Source organism: Quercus suber, unplaced genomic scaffold (assembly GCF_002906115.3).
Source record: "Quercus suber isolate HL8 unplaced genomic scaffold, Cork oak 2.0 scaffold_453, whole genome shotgun sequence".
In the NCBI taxonomy this organism is placed as follows: Eukaryota; Viridiplantae; Streptophyta; class Magnoliopsida; order Fagales; family Fagaceae; genus Quercus; species Quercus suber.
The window spans coordinates 184,831-196,791 of record NW_027069904.1 but is presented as its reverse complement, the minus strand read 5'-3'; the positions used below and the strand labels follow the sequence as shown (position 1 = coordinate 196,791).

The window sequence follows — 11,961 nt, the reverse complement described above, 5'->3', positions numbered from 1 at the left end:
ATAAAATACCATATCAGATTAGTCGCTATCTCTGACCAATTAGCAAAACCAATTGTCAAATGGATACTTCTCCCTCTTATCGAACCTATATCAGAGAAGGCTACAGGAATCAAGAGATAAAATATATAAATTCATCAGCCTTCACAGAGATTCCTAAAGTTTTCATGTAAGTTAATAAATAAACTTTATACAACTTAAATTTCGTATACGAGGGAGAGAGAGAGAGAGAGAGAGGGAACAGCATTCACAAGACAGAAAAGACTCTTCACTATTAATAAAATTAAAAATAATACAAATATCACCTTTCGATAAAAGAATAAGATTTACAGCTCTATACAACTAACAGCATTGTCTTTCTGATCCAAAGACTCTTCACTATTTATAGAAGCAATCAATAGTCAATACAAATGTGACCTTTCCATCAAAAAGAGATTACGTCTATACAGCAACAGTATAGTCTTCCCAATCCAAACACGGGTTACAGGCATCAAAATTGCATTACTAAGTCAGCTTTCGCCATAGATATCCCTTGGAAGCTGATAAGCACTTCACTTTTGGGAAAACAAATCCTGCCTTAGGGGGGTTTCCATCAACAAAAGAATTCTCGTAAATCTCTTTGCACTCTTGTACTACCTGTTTGAAAAAATAACAGAAATATCAAGCCTACAGAGGACAGAACTCTTTAAGTATTTTCCCCGAAGCAACATTGGGAAACAAATCAAAAGCAAAGAAATTTTAAACTCTGCAACACAAGAGACAATTAAAGCTCCAAGTCACTGTAGGTCAAAATTTCTACAATTGAACTTTGGGTAACTGTACTTCCTAAATTAATGGAGGATGTAAAATGCCCCAAGGTTATATGTTCAACATAAGATATATAGATGGAATACATTCTATTGTGGTTTATACCCATATAACTTAGTAAACTTGGTCCTTGTAACATTTATAAAGTAGTACACATCTCATGAGGCAGTGATTTGCACCATTACTTAGGATCGTCCTGTAAAGTACTATGAAGTAATTTTGGTCTCCATCAGACATCATAATACACGGTAAGGAAACTCATTTCTCATATTTTAGCATCCAACACTACATCTATGATTAAAAGCTGAGAAAAAGAACTAAAACATTGCATACCTCCTTTGCATCCTTCCTTGGTATGCCTTCCCGTAGTCCAACAAGTTTCTCAACAACCTCAGGCTGCAAGAGGAAAATATCAATAATTATTAATGAAGAATCTGTAATCTTCAGGGACTTTAGAAGAGGTCAAGATTTCTATGCCTTATCTTCTGTGGCAGGAAATTAGCATTAACTTAAAAGAGAATAATGAAACACTGACCCAATTGACGGATAAACCATGATTTATAATAATAAAGTAAACCAGAAGATAATTCTAGGAGCACCGTATTGTTTATTAATAACAAGTAGGGGAGAACGTGGATGAGATGGTCACTAAATATATAATTTATTTATATTTAGATTACTAAATTATTCTAATAACCTCAAAAGATTAATTGGTTTACTTAAAAGGTGAATTTTGAAATTTCCAGTAACAAAATTGTGATGGAAAACTCAGATTTCTTCATTAATAAAAGAGATTACCGGGCAGTCAGGTTGATGTTCAAGAATATTTGTGTAAATGAGCGTGAAGGTATCCAGGCTCTCTGCTGAAGCAAGTTCTCTTAAATCACTCATTATCCTGACTCTGTTTTCGACTTTCTGCAACCCAAGTGAGGAAAATTAGAATAAAGAAGCATTGGAAGAAATTAAAAGATAAATTTAACCAAGAATTAAAATAAATAAATAAAATTCTCTGTGATAGGAATTCACTACAAAAGATAAGGAGACTTTTTGAAAAACCAACCAAACACTTCCAAAACATATTCAGTACTTACAGAAACAGTCAAATATTCCCTAAAAAAGTCCATAAGAACTTCTTCATCCAGCCTCATCCGTTCTATAGTGTCTTCCTTGATATAGTTTCTCTATTGTCACAAGCATCATTAGGTTCATCATGTTGTAAAATAAAAATAACTATATAAATTACAGGGGAGTACAAACAAAAGCAGTCTTTTCAATGTGAAATAAAAACCTGTATTAAAAGATGATCGACGTAAACAATCACTGTTTCCTCCAGGCAATCTTCAACAAATCTCCTAAATGATCTTTCTTCAATGTACCTTAAATTCCCAATATAACATGCGAAAATAAATGTCTTATTTTTATGAGACACACAGCAGTACCATAATCATCATAATACAGTAATACCAAACCAAGTATAAAAACCTTTTCTGTATTCTGCAACAACAAATTTTGTTAAAAATAAGCCAGAGTTCAAAAATTGGTGATACTCAAATAATTTTAAGGCAAATTAATAAGTAACTTTTGGGTTAATTTAAAACAAATCGGATAGAAGGAAGACTCAGGCACAAGCATTTTACACGTAGAGTTGGATCAAATCAAACTCTACTATCTTGGGACAAAATCTGATGGAGAGACTAGGCCCCCATATTTTGATGCCTCAATTACATTCAATCAATATAGAAAGACTAGAGTTGGATTAAATCAAACTAAAATAGGGTTTTCATGGTAACACAAACCTTCAGAAATAGAAGGCATATACTATCACTACTATCTTGGGAAGATAGGAAACTACAGAATATCTTAAGATCAATGCGGTACAACACATATTTAATAACATGAAGTAACTTTTAAATTGGTTTTGTGTGATATTTGGGATCAGCCATTCATTACTCCTGCTGTCAATCAGAGAATTTGGTGGAGACAAACTCAACCTAAATATTATACTCAAGCAAGAACTAGGAGAACTATATCATCCAACATTTCATCCCCTTTTCATTGGTTATCGTACTAAATTTTCTATTTCATTTAAAAATAAAACCACCTTAGTTAACTCCAAGCTTTCTTCTTTTTTATTGAAGACAAAAGAAGGCATGTAGGAAATTCAATCAAATATGTTGTTTAATCTGTATGTTGGTCCCCAACCACCTCAAATGGTTGGCAGTCCCATCTCCATATAAACCGATGCTCTAGAATAAAACTATTTAGAAGAAACAATTAATTTACAATGCCATCCCAATGCACACAAAACTTATGAAGGATAATTGATGGCCATAAGATAGAAGAAGGGAACAAACTAAAGGCTGTAATCCTGTCCATGTTAAACACTACTTTTTTTTTTTTTTTTTTTGGGATAAGTGTCAAACACTACTTTTAATTCAAAACAATAAAAGTACACAAATGTATGTTGAACTAACAAAAGCCTGCAGTACTGAAACCTAGAAAAATATTTGTAATTCAGAGAAGAAGAACACACATTTTCACATCTGTAAAATAATCACCAAATGTTGCAACCAGGTACTCCGTAACTTGTCCTTCACACCACTCTGGAACATGCAAAAGGTGAAAACCCAACTCAGATACTAAGACAGTCGTTTAAAGAGAGTAAGAAAATCAATGAAGTCATTTCCAACTAAAACAGCTTCATCATTAACAGGTGCACAAATTGCATCAGAAAATCAATGATTGCATGATTTGAAATCACTAATTAATTAACATTGAAGCAATATGTATCAAGTTGTTCCATGGGATATATTGGGCACATACTCAAAAAATTGTCAAGTTATTGAAACATAACAGACATAAATTTCTTCTGCATGAATACTATGAAAAGCCCAAATCACTTTTTTTCCCCCTACATGCTTCCACTGATGGTCTGGTTGTCTCTAGTACATAATGACATCCATCATGAAATCTTTACTTCAGTGATAGCTTAGCTTATGTTCTAGAGACACTGCCTTCTGCCTACCTAATCTATTTTTCCCCTAGACAAACTGAACTTGACCCAATGACAACTTATTCTAATTACATGGGGATGTGCATGTGGACACTTTTGCACAATTCTACACCAATCACAACAATATCTGCTGTTAGGTCCTTAGCAATGTATAGTTTTTTTTTTTTTTTTTTTCTCAGTGTCTCTGTCCACGTCATTTTGGACAATGCATTTGTCCTTTCAATCAGGGAGAAATTTCCTTAAATTTAAGGTGAAAGAAAACTCAGTACGCATATTTAGAACTGAGGTATATAAACTTATAAAAATGAGGACAATTAATGGCAATAATACATTTTGGACCACCCAATTGAAGCCTGATACAACATATAGATTGATGCAGCAGAGGCCATTGGGCCCATTACACAACCAACTTGTGACTGTCGAAAATATTCAAAGGGTGCAATCAAGCCATAGTGACATTCTAATGTCTGAAAAATCTTAATTGTTGATTGCAAATATATATATATATATATATATGTGTATATGTATATGTATATGTATTATTAGATAAGATTGGCAAGAAAAAAATACTGACATTTACAAATTAAAATTCTGATTTTTGGTAGCTGTCCACAATCATATAACCTCAATGCGTAAGGGAATAAATTCCCTTTTTTGTTTATTCTCTATTAGGCTATTAGCCTCTATAAATTAAGAGTATAAAAAAGCTAAAGTTTGACAAACATGCAAAGATAGCATAGTTCCACCATTTAGGTATCAAATCCCAATCACTTATTATGAGATGTTTTAATGATCTGTACCAAAAAAAAAAAATAAAAAAAAAAAAGAAGCCAGGTCATGTGAACTGTAGCAACTCATTGCTTTTCTGGTCCTACCAGTGTTTTAAATGGTTCAGACCAAATTCAATTCAGAATAAAAATTGGAGGTTAAATATGAGAGGTATAAAGAGAAACACAAAAGTAAAAGACTAAAGATCTAAAATTTAAAGGATTTAAAATTCAATGAAAGACAAAGAACAAGATCCCTCAATTGTCCTCATCGAATCGAAAAACCACCTCAGATGTATTGAGTTAAAATATTGGTCATATCTAGTCCCATCAAAGGTCCTAACCTTGCTCTCCCTCCAAATACTTTACATAAGGCATAGAGGTGTAGAAATCCAAAATGATGCTACTCTGATACATACTAACATTCCAATTACCCAACCAGTGTATTTTTTGATAAGATTACCCAACCACTGTGTTTGTAATAACAACTCTACAAATCCCAAACAAAGAGAATACTTATGACCATAAAACAAAGTGGTTCACCGTGTCCCCTCATTTTACACAAGCAGCACTAGTCAGTTATAATCTTGCTATTCTTTCTGAGATTATCGACTGTCAATATTTTACCATGTGTTGCTGTCCAAACTAAAAGAGCCACCTTTTGCAGGCTGTTGCCTTCCAAATGGAGTTCTAGGGACAATTAACCTGCCCCTCTTCTTTTTCATTTTCCCCTTTTTTTTTTGAACTAGTAACCTCCACTTCATGGGGCACGGCCCCAGCTGATTGTGTTAACACTTGACAGTAGCATTCTATCTGATTCATCCCCACTCCAATTAACTCAGCCACGTAAAGCAAATCAAAGAGATGTTGAACAGATTCAAGAATGCAGTCCAATAATGCCCATGAATATGCTGGATTCCTTTTTTTTTGGATAAGTAATAAGTTTATTGATATCAAAAAGGGAAGCACCCTAGTACACAAGGAGTGTACAAGAGGTCAAACAATCAAGAACAAAAATTACAAGAATCTAGGAAATCAAGAAAAGATGAAAATGATTGGTTCTGCAATGCAGCCAACCAATCCATTAAAGTTCTAAAGAAAAATATCTTCAAGTCTGAAATAGATTTCTCCTTATCTTCAAAGCACCTACTATTTTTCTCTCTCCAAAGACACCATAATAAGCAGTGGGGAACAATCAACCATATAAACTCATTTCGATGACAATCAAATCTGCCTTGCCAACATGCTAAAAGCTCCACTACAGACTGCGGCATAACCCAGCTCACTCCAAACAATCCGAACACCATAGCCCACATATCCCATGCAACCGGACAATGAAGAAAAAGATGATCAACCGATTCACCATTAAACTTGCACATGTAGCACCAATCCAATAACCAACCTCTCCTTTTTCGTAAATTGTCAATCGTTAAGCACTTCCCCAAAGCAGCAGTCCAAACAAGGAAAGCTACTCGAGAAGGAATCTTCTGTTTCCAAATACTTTTCCAAGGAAAGCAAAAGTCATTATAGCCCACTAAGAGACTATAATAGTCTTTAACCAGGAAGCCCTTCTTTCAATCAAGATTCCAGCACATCTTATCCTCACCAAACCCTTTCACTGAAGCACCATAAATGGTATCCATGAAACCAACCAGTGCCTCTAATTCTCGAGCATGCACACCCCTAAAGAAACTCACATCCCAAAAAAGGACTCCATTATCAAGCTTCATAAGCTCAGCCATACTAGCTTCCTTATCTCGGCAAACTCTAAACAATTCAAGATAACTGACTAAAAGAGAAGTCTCACCACACCAATGGTCTAGCCAAAATTTCACCTTAGACCCATCCCCAATATCATATAGAATGTGGCGAGAAAAAGAAGGCCATCCCCGACTAATATATTTCCACAAGCCAACACCATATGGACCATTAATAGGCCTAGTACACCAGCCACCCCATTCACTGCCATATTTCACCTCTATCACTTTCCTCCAAAGGGCATCCCTCTCCATCCCAAATCTCCATAGCCACTTCCCAAGCAAAGCTTCATTAAAAAGTCTTACCTTTCTTATCCCCAAGCCACCTGATGCAATGGGGCTACAAACAATAGCCCATTTAACCAAATGGAATTTTGGTTCATCTCCAATGCCACCCCATAAGAAATTTCTCTGAAGTTTCTCAATTCGGTTAGCCACAGGTGCAGGAATAGGAAATAGAGATAGGAAATAAGTGGGTAAATTAGATAAAGTGCTTTTAATTAAAGTGACTCTACCTCCCTTTGATAAGTACAAGCGTTTTCATCCTACTAATCTCCGTTCTATCTTCTCCAGAATTGGGTTCCATATTGCATTATCCTTGAATTTAGCACCCAAAGGAAGACCCAAATACTTCATTGGAAGAGTAACTTGTTTACAGCCAAGTACAATCAACAATAAATCCAAATTATCCACCATACCCACAGAAACCAACTCTAACTTACCCAAATTTATCTTTAGACCAGAGACCGCCTCAAACCAAATGAGTATCATACGGAGAAATAGAACCTGATCTAAATCAGCACCACAAAAAATCAAAGTGTCATCCGCAAAGAGAAGATGAGACACCGCCAATGATATTCCTTCTTCACGACCCACACAAAAGCCTGACATGTGACCATCATGGACAGCTTTATCCAACATTCTCCCAAGGGCTTCCATAACCAATATAAACAGCAAATGGGACAATGGGTCACCTTGTCTCAACCCCCTGGAACTCTCAAAAAACCCACAAGGAAAGTCATTTATCAAAATAAAGAAACGAACTGTAGATATGCAAAAGAATATCCATTGCCGCCATTTGGCAGAGAACCCACCCTTTTCTAGTAACTTTATAAGAAATCCCCAATTCACATGATCAAAGGCCTTCTCAACATTTAATTTACAAAGCAGCCCTGGCAACCCAGTTTTCAATCTACTATCAAGACATTCATTAGCAATAAGTACAGGGTCAAGAATCTGCCGGTTCCTCACAAAATCATTTTGTGAAGCTGAAATTATATCTTCCATGACTGTGTGAAGTCTGTTGGCTAAGACCTTAGCAATAATTTTATAAACCCCCCCAACAAGACTAATGGGGCGAAAATCCTTAACTTCAATTGCTTCATTTTTTTTAGGTATGAGGTTGATAAAAGTTGCATTCAAACTCTTCTCAAACTGACCTTTAGCAAAAAAATAATGAAAAACAGCCATAAGATCAGTTTTGATAATACCCCAGCAAGCTTGGAAGAAAGCCATTGGAAACCCATCTGATCCAGGAGATTTGTCACCATTAAAATTCTGGATGACCTCAAAAATTTCTGCCTCATCAAAGGGTCTATCTAGTCAATCTGCATTATCGCCAGAAATCCTAGGAAATGCCAAGACTTCTGGAAACGGTCTATCAACTTGCTCCTCAGAGTATAATTTCATAAAGAATTGAGTAATACAATGAGTAATCATACCTTGATCTAAAGACAAGATTCCATCAACCATATGGCTCTCAATACCATTATTTCTTCTATGAGAATTAGCCATTCTATGAAAAAATTTAGTATTAGCATCCCCCTCCCTCAAATGCAGCACCCTAGACTTCTGCCTCCAACTAACCTCTTCTAAAAGAGTGAACTTTTCAATCTCGGTACGAAGATCAATTTGTTCTAACTTTTCCTCCGCTGTTAATGGTTGAGTCTCCTCTCTAACATCCAAATCATTCAACTTGTTCCAAAGATGTTGTTTTTTAATAGTGATATTACCAAATTCCACTTCGTTTCACTTTTTTAGATCCAACTTCAAAGCTGCCAACTTCTTAGCTAGTACAAAACTCGGGTTGCCTTGGAACAAATAAGATGTCCACCAAGCATTCACTTTATCAACAAAATTTTCCACTCTCAACCACATTTTTTCAAAACGAAAAAGAGTTCTACCCTTCCGATGACTTCCCCCCTCCAGTAGAATTGGAAAGTGGTCTGAGAGTACCCTGGATAGTCTTTTTTGGGTAAACATAGTGAAGTGATCCGCCAATAGAGGAGAGAAAAGAAATCAGTCTATTCTAGAAGCGGAGGAAGTATTGGACCAAGTATAAGAGCACCCATCCATAGGTACATCCATCAGCCTATGGAGAGAGATAAAATCAGAAAATCCATACATAGCCCAAGTACAACTTGCTGCCCCTAATCTTTCTGAAGGGAAGCGGATTATATTGAAGTCCCCTCCTATAAACCATGGCAAATCCCACCAACTAATCAACCCTGTCAACTCCTCCCACATTTTCCTATGCCTCTTATTCAAATTTGGCCCATATACTCCTGTAAACGCCCACTCAAATTAATCCCCAACATTTTTAAATTTGCATGAAACAGAAAAATATCCCACTGCTTCCTCCACTTTTTCCACCACTCTTCGGTCCCACATCAGAACAATACCTCCAGAAGTACCTTCAGATCCCAGATATAACCAATCTACATATGGACAGCCCCATATACTTCTCACAATTCCTTTAGTTATCCTATCAAGTTTAGTCTCCTGCAAACATACAATATCAGCACTCCAGGCACACAGCAAGTTACGAATCTGAAGCCTCTTCTCAACCACATTCAATCCTCTGACATTCCAGGAAAGTATTTTCAAAACAGATAATGCCCTCTCCCTATTAATGCCATTACGCCTAGATGAAGTAGACCCATAGTTAATCGAACTAAATAGACCCTTCAACTCTCTTATACCTTTCACCCCTGAACTCTTCAAGTCATGTGCTTTTTTTCCAAAGCAGCCCTACGGTGTAATTCAGCTTCAACAGCTAACAAGAAATTTGTCGCTTGATTTTCCAATCCTTGTAAAGACATGCCCAGGAAGTTATCAAACCCATTGAATCTACTTTGGAACCACTCAGAGTAAGATTCTTTCCTCACTGGATTCTCCACACCCACAACTTCCTGTCCTTCCATGGCAAAGGGTAGTGAAAAAGCTAGTGGTTCCACTGCTAGAGGTGACAGACCCCCTTCATTAGGTAGCTCAGCAGCCTCCGAATTGGTATCTGAAACCCAGTCCTCCACAAGTACTTCATCCCCCTCAAACTGAGCTGAAGACACCTCTAAAGAATCTGAAGACCTCAATGGAACCAAGGCCATCTGATTTTGTTCTCCCAAAACCTCTGTAACTTCCCCCGGTGGTAGAGAAATTTGTATCAGAACCGCCACTCTCCTTCCATCTCTTAATTCAAGCACCCACTGCTCTGAATTCCCCCATTTCTTGACAACATTGCCGGAATGTTCCTGAAGTAACAATTTGATATCTCGTTGCACATTAACTTCACCTTCAGAGATGGTTGCTGACACATCGATCTCATCGGAGCCGAGATATTCTATATCGGCCCCGTCGGTGCCGAGAAACTCAATCTCGGCATTATCGGAGAGCTTCATTGGCTGGGCTAGCATCGAAGAGCTGCAAGGGTCTGTTTGAGGAAGCTTCGGTTCGACCCTCACTACCTCGCAGCTTTTAGATCCTTTCACAGAGCTCGCCGAGACTGACGTCAAAGAGAACCCAGAGTTGTGTGCCTCGTCAGATGGAAAAGAAGAAGCGTGGGTTTGTTTTAGCTTGGGCCGCCACACTGAAATGGGCTTTGGTTTGAAGGAAGCTGAAGGCTTATCAAAGTTTTTAAAACTTTGCTTTTTGGGCTTTACATTGCGGCCCACTTCCTGGACTTTGGACCACTGAACTTTCCACACACCTTCCGGCCCACGCACCTCTCTCATGCTCACATCAAGTGATAAATAAGGTACAGTGTCAACGCAATCTTCAATCTCAAGCGTGAATTTAGCCTCAGACATCGGTTTTTCTGTCACGGTGTTCAAATCGCGAGTATCATGGCTGGGATTGCGCAAGTTCGATTTTTTTGAAAATTCAAAATTTGGCGTTAATGGCTTTCCTTTCTTGCTTCCACCACCATCTCTCCAATCAGCCGCCGCCATCGCCAACAGTAATGGTTTGGACTTCACCACTGTCAGTTTCAGGACAGATTGAGGCTGGGGCTGTTTGTTGACTAACGACTCAGGAGCAATGGCTTTTCGCAGGTGCAAACCAAACCCTCTCCACCCACTACCCAGTTTACCTTCTGGCACCACGATAAAGCCTTTCCGACGACCATGGATAAGTTCTGAGATCATAAAAAATCTGCCATGTGCGTTGGAACCTAATTGCACGATAAATACTTTATCCCCATCTCTGAAGGTTCGTGCAAAACTACCCATAGTTACACTGGACATGAGATCCTCCACAATAGCTAGCAAACGCTTTCCACTCTCTTTGCCCATGAAAACTGATCGGAGCGAATCTCGATTTCTCTCATAAATACGTAACATATAATAAGTACCTCCCTCCTCAACAGAGAATTCAAAAGTCTTGGACACAACGAAAAAGAAAATGGAACCTCCCATAACAACAGAGTAAAAACCTCAATTTTTGTGACTAATCCGAGGTAGCCAGGCCTCTACTCGCATTTTGGTAGTCAAGTATTGCCAATGAGCTCTAGCTCAAATGTCGCTTTCTCCCCTTATAAGAACAACGTGGAGGATCCTGAGTCCTATGTGAATCATCATTAGAACAACATGCTATGGTTACATCTCAATTGTCTGTCTGTTGTAATTTCTAACAATCCCAGAAATAAGAGTACCTAAGATCTTCTCCACACCATAAATCATAAGTTGGGTAAAAACAGAATTATTGCCATCCCTAAAATTAAACCTGATAAAAAGTGGAACTTTCCCTAAACCAATCTAATATTTTTTTAAATTTCAGTCAAATGTGTTAACTTAAATTATTTTCTTCATTTTTTTTAATTTTTTTTATTTGTTTTAGTGCATCCCTAACCTCAACAGTTTACCACTTACAACAATCCTCCCCATATTTTTCCCTTAATGCCCAAACCTCTTGAAGAAAATTGAGAGCAAGTCATCTCCCGATTCACAGAATGATACATCACCTTATCCCTTTATCTGTTCAACCAAAAAAAATAAAGCCATATTTGAGATTCTCCAACATAAAGTGGGTAAGTAAACTAACCCAATTGAGGTCTCTTCCTGACTAGCTCATGATACCCAAGTGTCTAATTGCCTCTACAGGGGCACATTTCTTAACAAGCACATCAATATACGACCTCCTTTATTCCACCTTTTAAGATGTAGCTTCAGCCCCTTGAGCTTCCCACCTAAAACAGTAATGGAATCCTTTTGAAACTAAAAACCAAACCATTGTTGCACGCTGTCCAAAAGTCCTTCTGAATTTAGTCACATGGTTTGGAACCTAAAAGGCCTTTCCCTTGATGCATACCACCCACCACCCTTCCCCCATCCCCACCCCCCCCCCC

At 37.5% G+C, this 11,961-nt stretch overlaps 1 protein-coding gene across 1 annotated transcript in view; it reads right to left on the bottom strand.

The window, feature by feature from the left end:
- Window positions 1-249: 249 nt before the first annotated feature.
- The window catches only part of LOC112013241 (exocyst complex component SEC6), a 38,348-nt gene continuing 26,636 nt past the window's right edge, over window positions 250-11,961 (bottom strand). Inside the window, 6 exon segments of the mRNA XM_065762333.1 lie at window positions 250-633; window positions 1,138-1,200; window positions 1,603-1,719; window positions 1,896-1,985; window positions 2,093-2,180; window positions 3,338-3,407. Of these exon segments, the coding sequence (XP_065618405.1) occupies window positions 502-633; window positions 1,138-1,200; window positions 1,603-1,719; window positions 1,896-1,985; window positions 2,093-2,180; window positions 3,338-3,407 (560 nt within the window). The 3' untranslated portion in view covers window positions 250-501.